A 17,039-nucleotide genomic window follows, 5' to 3' on the forward strand; every position below is an offset into this window, starting at 1 on the left:
TCTGAGGGTGGAGCCTGGGTTGGTCCCCTGATCCGAATGCAGCGCTGATGGATTTCCTGGGAGAGCCAGTGGCTTGTGCCTTGCAGAGGCAAAAACTGGGATATTAAGATTTTCCAGCTTCATTTGGTCTGCTCTACCTCTCCTACAAAGATGAAGATACAGTGTAAAACACATGGATAGAGACACAAAAAACCTCTTTGGTTCAGCACCAGAAAGCAGCACCAGACCCCACCACTGGAGAACAGGAGTCTGCTGGAGGAAACTGAGCTGCATCCAAAATAGAAGTACAACACTTTGAGGTCTGGTTCTGGAGAGATTCTGCAGCACAGCAGGATGCTGCAACAAGATCAGGCAAGACAGCAAGAAATCTGCAAGAAATCTGGGATCACTGTTACACAGGTCATGCTGAACAACTTCCATGGGAACTTCTGAGCCTGCACAGAATCACCTGGAAATCAGGGCATAGGAATTACCCTGATGCCCATCTGTGGCACTGGTTCTTGCATCATGGAGGAGGCAGCTCAGGAGTAACCTGGTGATGGGGAACACCTGGTGCTCTCACATGGGTCAGTGAGAGAGCAGAGCCCATCATCTCTGCTGTTGGATTAATCTTAAAAACAAAGTACTGCATATAAAAGGGAAGGAATTTGTTTGTTCTCATAATAATTTTATGAGGCTCTGTTATTGCATACTTGTGTCATTAACCATGGATAAAAGCCCAAAGCAAAAACTAATCCTAAATTTGGCGGCAGACACAGGACTCACGATGGAGCCCAGGCTCACCCAGGTGGGAAAGCAAGTCCCAGTGCAGGTTGTGTTTCCATCAGGGCACCTATCTGGGGGTTTCCAGGAAGAACAGGGCTGCAGGGTTGAGTTAGAGCTGCTCCCCAGTCCTGTGTTTAAGTGCACTGCTCATTAGAGAAAGAAAAGAGCATCTCAGCTGATCTGCCTAGCCTTAGTCTCTCCCAGTGCAAAGCCTGGGGATTACAGGTTGACTGATTTGCATGGAAAAGATGATGCAGGGGCTCCCAGAGCCACTACAGTAACAGCACACTGGGCAGCCCTCTGTGACTGCTGAAATAGTGTCAGCCCCATCCTGGGGTGCTTGGAGATATGCAGAAAAGGGGGGATAGACCTCACTGTAGAACATTTACAACCTAAAAATTAACAAATTTTCTTTGTCCATGAGAAATACAAGCAATGTAAGGACAGTTATCACTGCAAGACAGAGCATGATCTGAGGGTCCTATAATGGAGGCCCTGTGTAAAAAAAGCCTTGGTTTCCTTCCACCTTGGGAAGGGCAGAGCTGGGAACAGGGATAAGTGCCCTAGCATCTCACTCTAAACACATTCCCTTAAGCCCATCTTGGTGTTTAGCTGTCCCAAAAGCACCATGCCAGGGAGAATACTTGAGAACTAAAAGTGTTCATTCTGCCCCTCAGTGAAAATGCATTTCCTGCCCTTGCTTGGGCTACGAGGCACTTTCTCTCCTGTAACAAATGTGCTGTGCCTGCACCCCCAAGCACCCCCAGCTTGCTCCTTAGTGGTTCTTCCTCCTTGGGGACCACAGTGTAGGGAAAACCGGAGCCAGAGTGAGGTGCTGGGTGACCCACCTGCTCTCTGGGGCTGCAGTAGATAGTGCAGGTGGATAGTGGCTCACAAAATCCCCCTCCATGTTCTTACAGGTGCAGTACCTGCTGGCAGAAAGCTCATCTGCTGGGGGTGGCTGCTTCTGTGACCGCAGCGATGGGACTGGGGTGGAATTCTCTTGGAGAGCTGTTTGCAATGACTCTTGCACAGGGAGGAGGATGGGTTATTGACTACAGTGGTGGTGTTTCCGTGGGCTTTGCAGGTGGCCAGGCAGAGGTTGTGGAGGCCCTGTGGGCAATGAGAGGCTGGAAGGCTGTCCCGACATGCAGGAAAAGATATCCCAGTGTCCTTGGGTGGTGGTATCACCCCTGCTGCTATTGCAGGAGAGACACAGGCACTTCTGGCATCATTTTTCCATTATTCTCTGACTTGAAAATCATCTCATATTCTCTCAGTAACCTCTCTAGAGTCCCAGTTATAGATACCAGAGGATTTGATCCTGCTCTTGTGCACAGGAGAACAAGCCTTCCTATTGATGGGAAGCCAAGCTTGCTGTGAGCCCACCTATCGGTGACTTCAAACCATCTTTCCAACTGTCGTTCCACAATAACTTTGACTAACTGTACTATTTATTGGCTCACATCACATCCTTATGGCTTCAATTTATTTTTGGAAAACTCAACCCACATTTAATTAGTTTACAGTTTGTTCCAAGTTTTGCTTATCCAGCTTTTTTTTTTTCCTTTTTTTTTTTTTTTTTGAAGTTTGTATTTTGATGTTTAGCATTTGCCTTGGCAACATCTGGAACCCGTTTATGGAAGTGTATTGTTACTTTTACTGCTTGTGCAGCTTTATTAAATCATCCGACTATTAATATTGAAAGTGCTCATCTGGGTCTAATCAGGGCCAAGATGAGTGATGTGGCAGTTAAACTGTACCTACGAGCTAATGGCTCAAGGACACACAGTCCTGAAGAACCTTGCAGTGGGCTTTGTGCTCTTCTTTTTAGCTTCCTAGGACAAGAAGGAGGTGGGAGGGAGAAAAAAGAGATATCCCTGCTCTTTCTTGCAGAGCAGATAACAGAATCACAGCCTGAGTTAGTTTAGAACAATTTGTCTCCGAAGAATTTTGTCCTGTTACCGCTGTATTTCTGGCTCTTGTTTCCATATTTAACTCCTTCGTCTGTCCTGGCTTCCCCTCTGCACAGCACAGCCAAGCCAAGATCCCCAGCACACGCACCAGTGCATTACGAGCAAGTCTGACGTTCTGCTCTGAGATCTCAAGCAAACCCTAGATATAAATAAGTAAATAACACACCTGGTGGGTATAAATAGATAAATAACCAACCTCATCCTGCACCAGCAACATCCATGACCTGGATGTGTCATTTTGTTACTCCTCTGCAGAGCCTCCAGGTGTCCCTGCGGTGATGGTGCTGAGCCAATCCCACACCAGCCTGCTGCGAGCACAGCACGAGCCGTGGTGTGGATGGGTTGAGCTGAAGGGGTGGAAGAGGAACTGTGGCAGTGACACCACCAGAGCATAGGCCTGGGTGTGGTAGGGCTTGGGTTTGGGGTGAGAAACCAGCTTTCCTTCAATTCTCTGTTCCCTTGAATTTACCCAAACGGAGTTTGTAGGGTGCAGTGGCTACTGCTGTAGGTTGAAGGCTGCACACGAATGATGGGCTTGATTTCTGTTCCACACCCAAAATTCTCATCCTCCAGTGGAGTTTTGCCTCAGATTTTGCAAGCTCTGCTCTAGCAGAGCAAGGCAGGGAGGTGAGGGTAGCTCATGCTGGCTGCAGGTGCTTCAAATCCCACTGAAGCCATGGTTTTAGTAGCTAACCCTCAAATGAATGTGGGTAACTGGATCTCTTGAGGTCACCCACAAAATCCAGATGGATTTTGTGCTGGGTGCCCCAGCAGGGCCAGAGCAGCCTCATGGATGGGGTGAGATGCTGAGTAAGAGGTTGTGGGCAACATCTTCACCTACCCTGCTCCCTACTCCCCCAAAACCTGGCACAGCACAATCCCCGCTGAGCTGCATTTTAAGCCTGGCATGGGTCATTTAAGCCAAAATTTCCTCCTTCCAACCTCCAGATGCAACAGACTTTTCCTCTGCACCCAGGTTTCCCCCAGCATTAACCTTGGCCCTACATATAAGGCCATGGGAGCTTGTAAATGGTTTATTTCTGTGTGGGAGCCTTCCAGCAGTTCTTTACGACTGTTGCAGGGAGGGGGTCCTGGGCTGGTGAGGAAAGCAGAGCAGGCACATGGGATGCTGTCAGAGCAGGCTGCATGCCCTGGATTTGGGGAGCAGGGAAGTTGAATACCCATTTTGCTGTTGGGACAGTGAAAAGCATCCATGGGCTCAGCTGTGGAACACAGGCAGGTCACAGATGTTACCACACAGGAGTTCCTGCATGTCACTGACAGACGTGGGGGCACCCATGGCTGTGCTGGATCAGAAGGACCCTCCTTGCAGAGGCTGAGGCTCCCCAAGCCATAGTCAGGAATTCTGCAATTTTTTTTTCTTCAGACTTACAGCTGGTGATGGAAAACTCTGTGAGGGCTGCGGCAGCACAGTGAGCTATGACTGCCCTTTCCACAGGGGCTGGGAGTACCCAGCACTGATGGGTGGTTCAAGGACATGGCAGCCAGAGAATAATGGATGGCCCAAAGCTTCAAAAAATTAGCTGCTGTAGTTCAGGTTCATACCTGAACACTTTGGAGTGCATATATTTAAGTTAAAAAAAAAAGCATAAATAAATATTTCTACATAAGCCACTCAGTGGCATTTTTTAAAAAGACATTTAGCAGCCTTAAGACAGGAAGTTTAAATTTAGCTGGGATTTATCCCTTAACCAAGCATAGTTCATGCACCCTTTCTATAAAAATAGAGATAATGTTATGCCTGTGAGATACAGGCGGAGCAGCTCCCCACAGGCAGCAGTTATTCCTGCTGCTGTGGCAGATCTGAGGCTCGAGGGGCAGGAGAACATCTCATGCTGGGATGGGGCACGGTGGGCAGTGGAGCCCTGGAGGGAGCAGCCCCTGTTGCCCCAGAGCTGGGGAAGTCTCAGCCACAGATTCTTGGGGAGTGGGTAGCAAACAGGTTTCCCAGCATGGCCTCATTGAATAGGAAGCGGGGGACAAGGAGGAAGCAGGAGAGGCAGGAGCTGTTCCAGCCTAGCTGTACACCCCTCCCCAGCACCTCTCTTCCTGCTGAGAGGGGAATAAATGAAGTCTTGAGGCATAGAGCGACCCGGAGATGTCCATTTTCAAACACCGAATGTGCTCAGGATGAGGGGAAGTGCCAATTTGAGCCTGGGTGGTAGAGGAAGAAGTAAATTTCCCCTTGATGATAAATGGTGCGGGAAAAGCAGAGAGAAAACGTGATTCTCTGTGGTCTCCCAGGCTTCTGTCTGGCGGGACCTGCCCGCAGCATTCCCCCATCTCCTCGAGGCTTTGGGATAACACAAAGCACAAATGACTGGGCAAAGGAGAGCCAGACAAAAGCATTTAAGAAATAATACATGGAGAAATGGGGTCAGTGGAGGCTCCTTCTCCCCTGGCTTTGTGAATCGCTGGGAATGGTGGTTGTTTTTCCCCGCTGAGGGCGAGCACGGCCGCGCTCACCTGCAGCCCCTCTCTGCTCCGCAGCCTGCGGTGCCGGCGCCCGCCGCAGCCTCAAGACCAACCTGTGCAAGTGGTGCGACTCCACAGCCCCAGCCTGCGAGGAGAAGGTGTGCTACAGCAACTGCAACCTCAACTCCTACTGCGAGGACCCCTACGAGATCTGCGTGGCAATATGGTAAGAGGAAATTCCCTCTCCAAGGGGAGACAGGGGGAGGAAGGGGTTCATGTGTATACCCCTGTGCTTGTGTTTTTGCCTATTGCAGTAATTCAGGACTTTCTCTTCCTCTTTCCTTGACTCCCAGTATAATTAAAATTACAATGCACAGTAAAAAAATCATTTGGTCTGCCCCGTAATTAGTACCAGTTTATTTTCTAAATAGATTCAGCTTTTGAGCTGAAAGTGTGGCAAGTTTGCTGCAGGAACTATAAACTCCCATAAACCTCTGAATTAAGCTTTACAAGCTGAACTCAAGGGCAAACCAGCAACCTTGACCTCCAAACCTGTGATGTCCTCTTGCATCAGGCAGGTGAAACCTCAGTTCACATGCAGGGGTGCAGCCAAGGTCAGTCCCCATGCAGCACACGGACATCTGAGCTGGCACCACACTGGGGTTACCTTAACCCACCTCTTTCCCATCCCCTGGAAAAAGTCCTTTTCTGCCCCTGCGAGAGGTGCCTGGACAGGAAACACAGTCTTGCATTTCAGGCCAAGCACACACTGCATGGTTTGGCCCGGAAGAGTGCCTCCCCCAGCTTTTTGGTCCCCATGAGCAAAACTAAAAAAGCATCCATTTTGGGTCTGCCCAGAGTGATTTTCCTCCACTTTCCTTTTTAATTTGGCTGCCAAAGTGAAAGCCAGCCAAGCACTTATCGCTAGGCTTTATCTCAACCTGCTAATTAGCGTGACTGCTCTATGCCAGCTTTCAGTAGGAGTTTGCCTCAACCTAATTGTTGCATTATGGATTTTTAAAAAGCAAAACACAACAAGAAACCCAAACAAACAAACAACAAAATCCACCCTCTGCCCCAAATTCCCGTACACATGCATGGAGAAGGCACCTTAAATCCTGGGTAGGCAATCCAGTGTGTTGCTGGGTTTTTCCATTTACAGCTTACATGCACAGGAAAAAGCAAGGCCCCTGCAGCAGGAATCCCCATGCCAGGCAAGCAATCCCACTGCACAGGATGGAGCTGCACCCAGCATCGTGTATCGGATGGGCTGAGGCAGCCACGCAGTCACAAATACCCTGCCAGCCCCTTCCATTACCTCCCTTCCCATTCTCTGCTTCATCCAGAGAACAAGATCCCTGCAGGCAGGGCTCACCTCCAGGCCAGCCTTGCTGCTTGCTGCTCACTTGCAGAGGCATATGTGGATCGTCCAAACTTGTCCTGAGTGGGTATCTCAGTCACAGCAGCAGCTTCAGAAGGGATCTCACCCTCCTAGGACTCCTCATCTGGGAGCTCCTCTGTCAAATTACCTGGTAGCCACAAAAAAGTGTGGGGAGTGCTGACACTGGGGGACTTCACCAGGGAGAGGGTGATGAATTTAGGTTCTTTCCTTGGCTTTTATGTCTGACTTCCCAGCTGACCTCAAAGACATTGTGAAATCTCTCCATACCTTCATCCCCACTCTTTGCACCACCAGGTCAGGAGGCAGAGGCTGTTCCTGGAGAAGTAATGAATGGTTGTCATTTCCTTTAATGCACCCAGGAGTAGCTGCAATGCTGTAGCCTGTGCAGGCCCAGTCATCCCCATCACTGGTCCTATAAGTACATGTAAGTAGAGTTATACCACAGCCACTGCAAATAGTCATTCCCTACACAGCCTGAAAGAAATGATCTTAGAACCAGGTTTAAGGTGACGCACAGGTGACACAAGGGCCAAGCTGCCGGGCTAACGCTGTGTTGGTTCATTTCTCACATGCAGGAGACAGGACAACGAGAGCATCAGGATCAGCACGCTCTGCCACAACCCCCACCGCCCCATCGAAAACCTCATGGTCCCCAACTACAACACCTCACGCTGCATCATGAGCCCCCAGCCCAGCGAGGACAGCATCATCTACATCTGTGGCTGTGTGGACGAGCAGGAATGCAACGACAAACTCATCTTTGAAAACCACACCAATGGTGAGTGCTTTTGTTGATGTCATTTATGGGGGTGCAGCACCCAGCACCAATGCCAAATCTCTTGTATTTCCTGCGGAGTAGGAGATGGCAAAAGAGCCTCTTCTGCCATCTTCTTTGACCTCCCCATATAAAAGCCAGTTAAAATCTCTACCCTGTTACTGAGCCCAGCATTTTGTCTGTGGCCAAAGCATTCCTCGCAGCAATACCTCCAGCCTTTGTCTGGAAACATCAGGTGATGGAAAATCCACCATATCTCTCAATGGGCTGTGCTTTCAGCACAGGTTGAATCAGCTGGGGAACCCAGGGGCTGGTGTAACGTAGTGTGAGTCAAAAGCTCTGAAAGCTTTAAATAAATTGTGTTGGAGCAAATCCTGCCCCAGAAGACACCCACAGGAACTGCTGGCATCCCCCACGGCTGTAACCCGAAGAGGTGGAGATGCTGGGGTGTAGGACTGGGCACACAGGAATGCCTCCCCTGCTGCTCTCCTCTCCTGCAGCAGTGTTTCTCCTGGGAAGGGACAGCTGGAGCCAGCCGGGTGCTGAGCACACACGTGAGCGTGGCTTGGCACACTGCTGCACATGGCTGGAGATCCAACGGGAGCTGTAAATCCACTGGAGGGAAAACTAAGAGGCTGCTCACTTCTGTACCTCAGGAGGGTTGTATATTTTGAAAATATTTCCAACCAGAGCCTTTGGGGGCTTGTCTAAACCTCCCCAACTCCAAGTGGATCAGGTTTATCCAAGTGTCCATCAAGAATCTGACCTGTAACAAAAGCAAAATGAAACGCCTCCAATTTTCCATAATCACACAACAAGGAGATGCTGAAAATGAGCCTAAGCAGAACCTGCAAGCCAGTGGCATAGCTTCTCCTGCAACATAAGGAAAAAAGAAAAACATCACATGAAATGCAAATTCTCTGAACAAACAAGCCACTTTAATGGAAGAAAATGATGCTAAATTTGGCGGTTCTTTGCTGCTTCCCCAGCCAAACATAACAGGTACACATACTTCTAGGGAGAGATAGTCAAATCCCAAAGCTGCTGCCGGGATTTCACAATTTCACACAAAAATGACAACTGGCTCATTGGAAATGCCGCCCCCAGCAGAGACTCCATATCCAGCCTCCTCCTGTCAGCTGGCGTGGAAAGCGCTGGAAGTCAGAGCCAGACCATGGCAGGTCTTCAGCAACTCTCTCCTCTTAGATAGGGGCCAGGGGCCAGCCTAGGCAAACCCCAGGCTCACAGACCCCATTCTTTACATCCTTCTCTTCCACTTTAAGGGATCATTTGCATTCTAAATATTAAATTATTGTCACATTCAATGGTCTAGACAACTCCTGAGCAGAGAAACGAGCACTTCTCTGGCAGCTGAAGCAGGCAGATTTTTTTCCTGTTTCTTGATTCCTTAAGCTTTGCTTTCAGGTCTGGGCTGCTTGGTGGCATTGCCCTCACACTAGGAGTGCAGGGGACTCCATCAGATACCAGAGACCACACTAATGAGCACACAGAGCCATCATTTCCTAAAGCTGTGCACACAGAAGTCCAGGTGAGACCTCGGGAAGATGCTGGGTAGGGTGAAGCATGGGAAGTCCTTTCCACCTGTGCTCCAGCTGAGCCCAGCCCTGGAGGTCCACATCCCCTCAGCAGGGATGGAGAAACCCACACAGCAATGCTCAACAAGGTGTGGGTTTACAGACCTGTGGTTATTGCCAGATCAACAACATTTGCTTTCCATAGAAGGGGTCTAAGCCCTGCTGCAGCCCCTGTGTATCAAAAGACTTCCATCAGGAAGGGACATCCTTACGTAGGAATTTCCTGAAGCTGTGTTAACTTCCCCTTTTTGAGACTTGTGCATGCAACTCCCTTAAAAATATCTTCTCTTTCTTCAGAGTTTCAAAGATGGGATCCAAAGCATCGGGTAAATCCATTAAAGCAGTAGGTGATATCCAAGCCCAATACTTTCCAAAATAAACATATTCCTGAGTTAGTTATTGATTTATATCAGTTTAGGTTGATCTTGTGGTTTAAACCTGATGCCTATTTTAGAAATGCTTTCACAGCCTTGCAGAAATTAGCTGCAGCACATTTTTTTTAAATTTGCCAAGGAAAATAGCTAAATGCTCTGTTTTTCCAGAACCTGAATTATGATCTCCACACACTGAGGTCAAGCAGCGAGAGTTTTGCTTATGGAATGATTCTTATCCCTCTTCCCCTGGGTTATTATACTTGGCAGAAAAAGCTCTGAGTAAGATTTTACTTGAATATCTCGACTGAAGTCAGCATGTTTATTCCAGGAATCACGAACATCAAAGGATCAGACAATTATATGTTGTGTGAGGGTTATGGCTTTGTGTGCGTGTCCTCCCCCTGACAATCTGAAGGCCAACAGAGGGTTTAAAAGAAATAAAACAAACGCAGCCATGCCCTGGCAGTTGTTGGGGATGCTGTTGTAACGGGCTGAGGAAGGAGATGCCAGCACTGCCAGACAAGCACTGAAATGATGCTCCTGTGTGCTAATTATCCTGCAAAGCATCCAGGCACTCCCCTGCGCTGGGTGGTCCTGCGGACTGCTCACCCCCAGCATCCTTCTTGACTCTCTGTGTACCACAGGGGTCCAGCAAAGCTCCAGCCCCAGGCCCCCTCAGAGATTTGCTGTGTTCGAGCCTTGCCTTGGATTTATCATTGTTATTTCCAGCCAAGCTCCCCTTGCCACGAGTGCAAGCAGCGCTTGGGACCCCCAAAATGCCTTTTGCAGTCTCTTGTACCACACTGTCCCATCCAAGTGATACTGGCCTGTGTATTCTGTTGATAAATGAAGATAAATTTGAGACCAAAACCAATCAGCCCCCTTGCTAAGTGCCTACATCTGGGCTCTGTGTCGGGATGAGCCCTTGTGCGGCCCCGCGAAGGGCTGCGCTCCATTAACAGCTTTGCATATTTTCCTCCTCCGCGTGATGAAAAGGAGCTGTGGCAGACCCGCAGCAGCACCTCGCCTTTTCTTTTCTCCCCTCAGGCTACTCCATGCTGCAGAGCAAAGAGGTGATCCCAGTGGCAGCCATCAGCCTCCTGCCCCCGCTGCTGGTGGCAGTGATGATCACGGTGATATTTTACCTCTGCCGCACGCAGAAGCGACGCAAGAGAGCCAAGGCGTGGGATGGGAAACAGGGACAGTCCCCAGTGCTGCCAGAGCAGGGGAAAGCAGCTGAGCGGGAGGAGAAGTTGTCTGTACTGATGGATGAGAGCCCAGCCAGCACCAGCCCCGGCTGTGCCAGCAGCCGCCCCGCTGAGCTGCTCCCCATCGAGCTGGACGAGATGGTGGGCAAAGGGCAGTTCGCGGAGGTGTGGAGGGCCAAGCTGAGCCACAGCCGCTCGGGGCAGTACGAGACCGTGGCCGTGAAGATCTTCCCCTGCGAGGAATACTCCTCCTGGAAGAACGAGAGCCAGATCTTCACTGACACCAGCCTCAGGCACGACAGCGTCCTGCAGTTCCTCACTGCCGAGGACCGGGGCACGGGGCCCCGCCGGGAGTACTGGCTCATCACCGCCTACCACAGCCGGGGCAACCTCAAGGACTACCTCTCCCACCACGTGCTGAGCTGGATGGACCTGCAGAAGATGGCTGGGTCCCTGGTGAGTGGGGTGGCCCACCTTCACAGCGACTACACCGCCTGCGGCCGCCCGAAAATCCCCATCGCCCACCGCGACATCAAGAGCACAAACGTCCTGGTGAAGAACGAGCAGGAGTGCGTGCTCTGCGACTTCGGCATCGCCATACGCCTCGACCCCTCCCTCACAGTGGATGACTTTGCCAACAGTGGGCAGGCAAGTATGACCCATCAGCCCTCTCTGGAGGAGCCTTTGCCAGCCACCCCCATGTCCTGCGGCCAAAGTCCTCGCCCACCCCTGCTAATGCCTGTCTCCTCTCTGTGGCCAGGTGGGCACTGCCAGGTATATGGCCCCAGAGGTCCTGGAGTCCAGAGTGAACCTGGAAGACCTGGAGTCTTTCAAGCAGATGGATGTCTACTCCATGGCCCTTGTTTTGTGGGAAATGGCCTCCAGATGTGAAGTGGTAGGAGGTAGGAGCATCACACCCAGGTCGCTGTGTGCCTTTTTGCTCCCTTACTTCCACATCCCAGCTCATGGCATAAGACGTGACTTGGGTGGTCCAGGTCTCTGCAGGGCTGCCAAGAGTTGGTGACAGATTCCCCTGCTCTGTGTGCAGTGGCTGAAGGGGGGTGGCTCAGTGGTCAAGGAGCAGGACAGGATGCCATGGGGACATCTGGTCCAGCCCCTGCTCAAAGCTGATGAGCTGCCAAGTCCCATGGAGCCTGTGCTGATGATGCAAAGCAAACCAAGCAGGAACAGCCAAAGGTGCCTATCCCTCCTCACCCATTTTTTCCTTCAGACAACACCAGAGAGCTTATGTTGCAATGGGGTCTCACAAACCCCAGCCTCTGACAGTATGACATACCCTGTCACCTCCCAGAGCCACATCCTGGCATCTACAATCGTGTGTAAGAAAACATTTAATTAACTGCCCTGGAGTTAGCCCCTGCCTGCCTTCTGCCTGCTCCCATTTACCTTCCTTCCCTATCCCACCTACTCACAATACAAGCCCATAGAAGTGCAGGAACCCTCCAACCCTTGGCCAGAAAGCTGCTCCAACTGCCCTGCAAGCCCCATGGTCGGCAGGGGAAGGCCCTTGCCTGATCTGGATGCCGCATGCATCCTTTGTTCCCAAGCCACCATTCCCAGGCCATCTCTCCCCGCTCATATCTCACCTGCATTCACATCTGGATGGGAGCCAGCAGAAACCAGGATGGCCTCTCACCTCTGCCAGCAGCCAGTTTCTCCTTGGTCTTCCACCACATGGGGTTGCTCTTCCAGAAGGGCCATTTCTCCTCTAACCCATTCCCTGCCTGTGGCAGAAATCTGGAAATTTTCATGTCATAGTCACCTCTCCCATCCTTCACCAGCACCGTACTTTCTGCCTGCTCAAATTGTCTCACCCAAAGACAAACCAGGTCCTTTGTACTGCATCTTTTGGGTCTGGCGAGGAGGTCAGATGGTTCCTGAGTGCTGTCTCTGAAAAGAACCTCTGTGTGAAAACCCAGCACTACATTTTTGTGTTCAAATTCTCAATTGTTTCCAGATCTGCTTATTTTTTTGCAGACTGTTAAAAACAAATCCATTCTCATCTGGTGGGCCATAGCAAAACAAAGCAGGGAATGCATTAGAAACATCCTGTAATGCTGCTGTTGCTTCCTTGCAGAGGTAAAGAATTATGAGCTACCTTTTGGGTCAAAAGTGCAGGAGCAGCCTTGTGTGGATACCATGAGGGACATCGTGCTGCATGGCAGAGGCCGGCCCGAGATCCCAAGCAGCTGGCTGGTGCACCAGGTAAGCTGGGAGCAACTGGTTCAGAAAAGAGCAACACATATTGTACTTCCTCACTAAACCAGCCTGAAAAATTAAATTCATAGTCAAAGGAAAAGTGGGCAGAACTCCTGGGATCTACTTTCAGCTCCACTGTGGATGGCTGGGCCCACACAAGTCCCACTGGACTCATTTCCTTATTGCACAAAAGCCACCAGCCAAGGTACAGCAGAGTGTGCTGATCAATAGCCATGATCAGGAAGTTGTAAGTGGCAGGTGATGGGTTTCAGTTACCCTGAGGATAACACCAAAATGGAGCACTTCAGTACAGCTCTTCCCATGAATCATTGGATTTTGCCCCACTTCTCCCCCTAGCACCTTGTCTGGAAGGCTCAGGAAACATGAAGTCCCCCCCACACAGCCATTCAAAGCAGGGACAAAGGGGAAGGGAGGCACATCCTGCCTTCTGCCTGGATTTTTCAAGCTCAATATTACCTTCAATGTGAGAGAAATTTCCATTACTACAAGGAAGAGCAAATTAGGAAGCATCTCCTTCATGTGAAACACTCAGGAAAAGTGAGTGAAGCTGAGAACAGCGACTCTGCAAGGCTCAGGGCTTGTTAAGAGAAGTCTTTCACCAGCCTTCAGAAGGTCTGAAAGCAAATGTGTCAGCACAGAGGGCATAACCCAGTGTTCTAGAACAGGAACTTTTCAGCAGTGACAAAATGTGCTCTGTTAAAACCACCTACAAGCACACCCAGAGCAACCAGCTACAGAAACAGAGCTCCCTCCTGGCCCTGACAGGGTCCTCTGCCCCAGGCCAGTGCTTTCTGCCACACACAAAGGACACAAGGGATAACAGGCACACTGATCGTGACTTCCACACCTTGCCTGACTTTAGGACTTCTTGAATTTCACATGTTTTGTGGAAAAACACCCAACTTCTGATCAACACTCCCATTCACCTGAAAATCAAGCTAGAACATGGAGCCTGCTGGCTTTCAGAGCCTTGCAGTGCTCAGTGCATTTTGCAATATCCACCCGTAAAACACACTGCCTCTGCTCCCTCTCTGCCCTGCTGGCACACAGAGGCAAGCTTTGCAAAAGGAAAGAGAATTTCTCAACATTAGGAGGCCACATGTTCCCTACAATGTCTCCTCTCAAAACTATGTTTGTCCAAAGACTCGCAGCTGACCTAACTGACCAAAACTGCAAACAGGATCAAATGAATCCGTGGCTTCTGCGGGAGCCCTGGGGAGTTTATCAGTTGGTGAGTCCATTTCTGGAGCTCACCCAGCCTTTTTCATTGACAAAGGCAAATACAGGAACTTCAATCAGCAGTGCCACATGTTTTTGAAGCCTTTGAGTATTCAGCTCAGAAATTCACCTCACAGGGTCTCTGATAAACTTTGAAACCACAGAAAAAATATACAGAGGCTTGGGTTGTCAAAAATCACACTTTGATAGAGTGTGAACATAACTGCTGTTCTCAGGGCTGAAGGGACTGCAGTCACGTCCTAGAAATAATGTTGCTGTAGTTGGGTTGGTCTAGCAGACAAAGAGAGCAAGGCTTATAAGGTGGGAACTTTTACTGATCACCTGATGGTCACTAGGGAAGAGGAACAGAAAAGCCACATCATGTTGCTGTAAGTTTTTCTGTAATTAATCTCTGCTGGTCCAATAAACATCTCCTTACAAGCCTAGCTTCACAGCATTCTCTGGGCATTTTGCAACAGTTTTCCCTAGGATGAGGAATGGGGCAGCACCATCTGCTGGGAAGCAGCAGAAAGCATCAGCTTGTGCCACTCTGGGGGTCCAGGCTGGCTTTCCGTGGGAGGAGGTGTTGGGTGACATCGAGAAAGGGCGACAATTGGCTCATCTGAATGGGAGGCACCGATAGATGTTCCCACCAATGACAATAAGTCATACAAACTTCCACGTTTCAACTGTCAGGATTGCTCTCAGTCAAGTGAAGACCATGGTTTGATTTTCAGCAAGTGTCAGCACTAATTTCCCTGACAGGGCTGACTCACCCAACAGCACCTTGAGAGCAACTGCCTGCAAGGCCCCACAACAAAGTCAGCTGAAGAAATTCGTCCCCCCTTTCCCAGATAACTTATGGACCCCTTAGGTCTGTGCTTCTACCTTGTTTCACACCCCAGCACATTAAAAAAAGGGGGGAAAAAGGTTTTTTAGGCCAGGTAAATTCCTGAACCTGGTTCACAAAACAGCTGAACAGAGTGATGTACTGTCACAACCAGAGGCTGGTGCAGGACAGGAAGGAGCACTGGCAGCTTAAGTCAATATTGCCACTAAAAATACATTTGTACAACTCAGCATCCTTTGGAATCTTAGAAAAACAGATATCAAATATAAAAGCCAAACTAAGTTCATTTTGTAAGCCAAACAAGGTGTTTCAGTTATACCACTCAAAAGAACATCATCACTACAAGGCAAACTGCAAATAAATGTTATGATTTAAGAGAAAAATAAGTACAGAAAATCTTGAATGTCCTGTTTGAGAACAGGATGACTTTAAAAGCTTCACCTAAGCTAGCTCATTTTTGCATGTAATCAATTCCCCTCAAATCCTTTCAACTAAGCTAATAAATAAGTGACGTCAGAGGTGCTGAAACACACCATCTGTCAGTTTTGCTCTACAATCCTGTTGTCTCCAATCTGTGTCTATTATAGAAGACTTAGCACAATGAACCTTAGCTGTGAGCAGTGAGTTCTGAGTAAGGGCAGATGGAACTGACCCTGTATCTCTATAGGACTTGGATTTTCCTCTTGTGTGGGTCCATGTGAAACTTCAGGGTTCTCTTAATTGCAAATTAAGAAATACATAAAACCCACTGAAAAACACGAAGCTTTATTTAGAATAATGATTTTTCCACTGTGTTCCAACTTTAGTTGACAATGATGCCAAGAGCAATAGCACATGATGGAATTACATGGGCGAGGGAAGGTTCAACACAGCTTCTGGTGCTAGCTGTGCTACTAGCTAAAGAGTGGGGAAAGCACCAGCTGAGTATTTCCCTTTATTTTGTTGCTAGGCCCAAAATATTGTGACTCTTTTCAGAGCCCTACACAATTGGACAAAAACCCCCAGCTTTCTGGGAGATGTAAGCATTGTAGCTGAGAGGAACGCCATCTGCTCTGGAGTAAACTGGGAAGCACCTCAGCCCATCTCAACCAAAACACTGTTTTGTGATAAGAGAACAAGGTTCAGCTGCACGCTGAAATGAGTGTTTGGCACAGCACAGCCTTTCAGAATGCCACTAAAACAAGAAGTCAGACTTAAAAAATTATTTCCAAACCTACCTTTGAAAACCACCTCCCCCCGTCCCCAACCCCTCCCTCCAGGTGTAACAGGCAGGGTGCAGCTCAAACCCAGAGGCCTGGGCTCAGCCAGCAGCCTACAAGTCACTGTCCACACCTCTCCTGTCCCTCCTGATTTTAGGGTGCTCTGATCCAAATGGGCAAGGCTTAGACAGGAAATAAATACAGGCTGGAAGGAAACAGGCTCTAAGTCTCTCAGCCAACACAAACCAATTTCCAGGGAGCATGGGGAACATTTGGGAGCAGATGCTGTGAGAGCTGAGGCTGCTGCTCTAACACAAGCAGTGCCAGTGGAAGCATCAGCACTTCCACAACTTACCGAGGCTCATTCCTCTTGTGCTTAAGCTTGGCCAAAACCAGCCCTTATGCAGAAGACTGTCAGAAGTCTGGTAAACCACTAAGACTTTGTTAGATCCTTTTCTTCCTGCCTTCTGATCCTAATTTCAGCCCTTCTGACTGCAGGGAATGCGCTTCCTGTGCGACACCATCACGGAGTGCTGGGACCACGACCCCGAGGCTCGGCTCACCGCCCACTGCGTGGCTGAGCGCTTCAACCTGATGGCACAGATGGATTGTGATGACATCCTCAACAACAACATGGACAACGAGGCCAGCAAAACAGCTTCTCCAGGTGGGGAGCTCCAGGACAGTGATGGGAGCAGAAACATTCAGTGATGCAGCAGGCAAAAGTCCTCATCACGAGGAACAAGAGGATAAGAGAGAAGCATTTAGCTCATGGGGGAAAAAACCTCACTGTTTTTCAAAATGGAACTAAGATCTAGTACATAAATTATTTATAAGATCTGTTTCCTCCCACAGATACAATGAACTGAGGAATCAATATTTTGGTTAAAGTGAAACATTATTATATGAACTGACTTTGTACTTACTTAAAATGTATAATGATGCAAAGCATTCCTTTTATTATTTTTTAAAATAATAATGTTTAATCTTTTATTAATAA

The 17,039-nt window shown here is 49.1% G+C and overlaps 1 protein-coding gene across 1 annotated transcript in view; it reads left to right on the forward strand.

The window, feature by feature from the left end:
• The window catches only part of LOC128791057 (TGF-beta receptor type-2-like), a 30,900-nt gene extending 13,861 nt beyond the window's left edge, over positions 1-17,039 (forward strand). Inside the window, exons 2-7 of the mRNA XM_053948392.1 lie at positions 5,253-5,403; positions 7,155-7,357; positions 10,371-11,179; positions 11,292-11,433; positions 12,630-12,757; positions 16,538-17,039. Coding sequence (XP_053804367.1) covers positions 5,253-5,403; positions 7,155-7,357; positions 10,371-11,179; positions 11,292-11,433; positions 12,630-12,757; positions 16,538-16,750 — 1,646 coding nt within the window. The 3' untranslated portion in view covers positions 16,751-17,039. The remainder of the gene's footprint in view (positions 1-5,252; positions 5,404-7,154; positions 7,358-10,370; positions 11,180-11,291; positions 11,434-12,629; positions 12,758-16,537) is intronic.

This window comes from Vidua chalybeata, chromosome 7, assembly GCF_026979565.1.
Source record: "Vidua chalybeata isolate OUT-0048 chromosome 7, bVidCha1 merged haplotype, whole genome shotgun sequence".
NCBI lineage: Eukaryota > Metazoa > Chordata > Aves > Passeriformes > Viduidae > Vidua > Vidua chalybeata.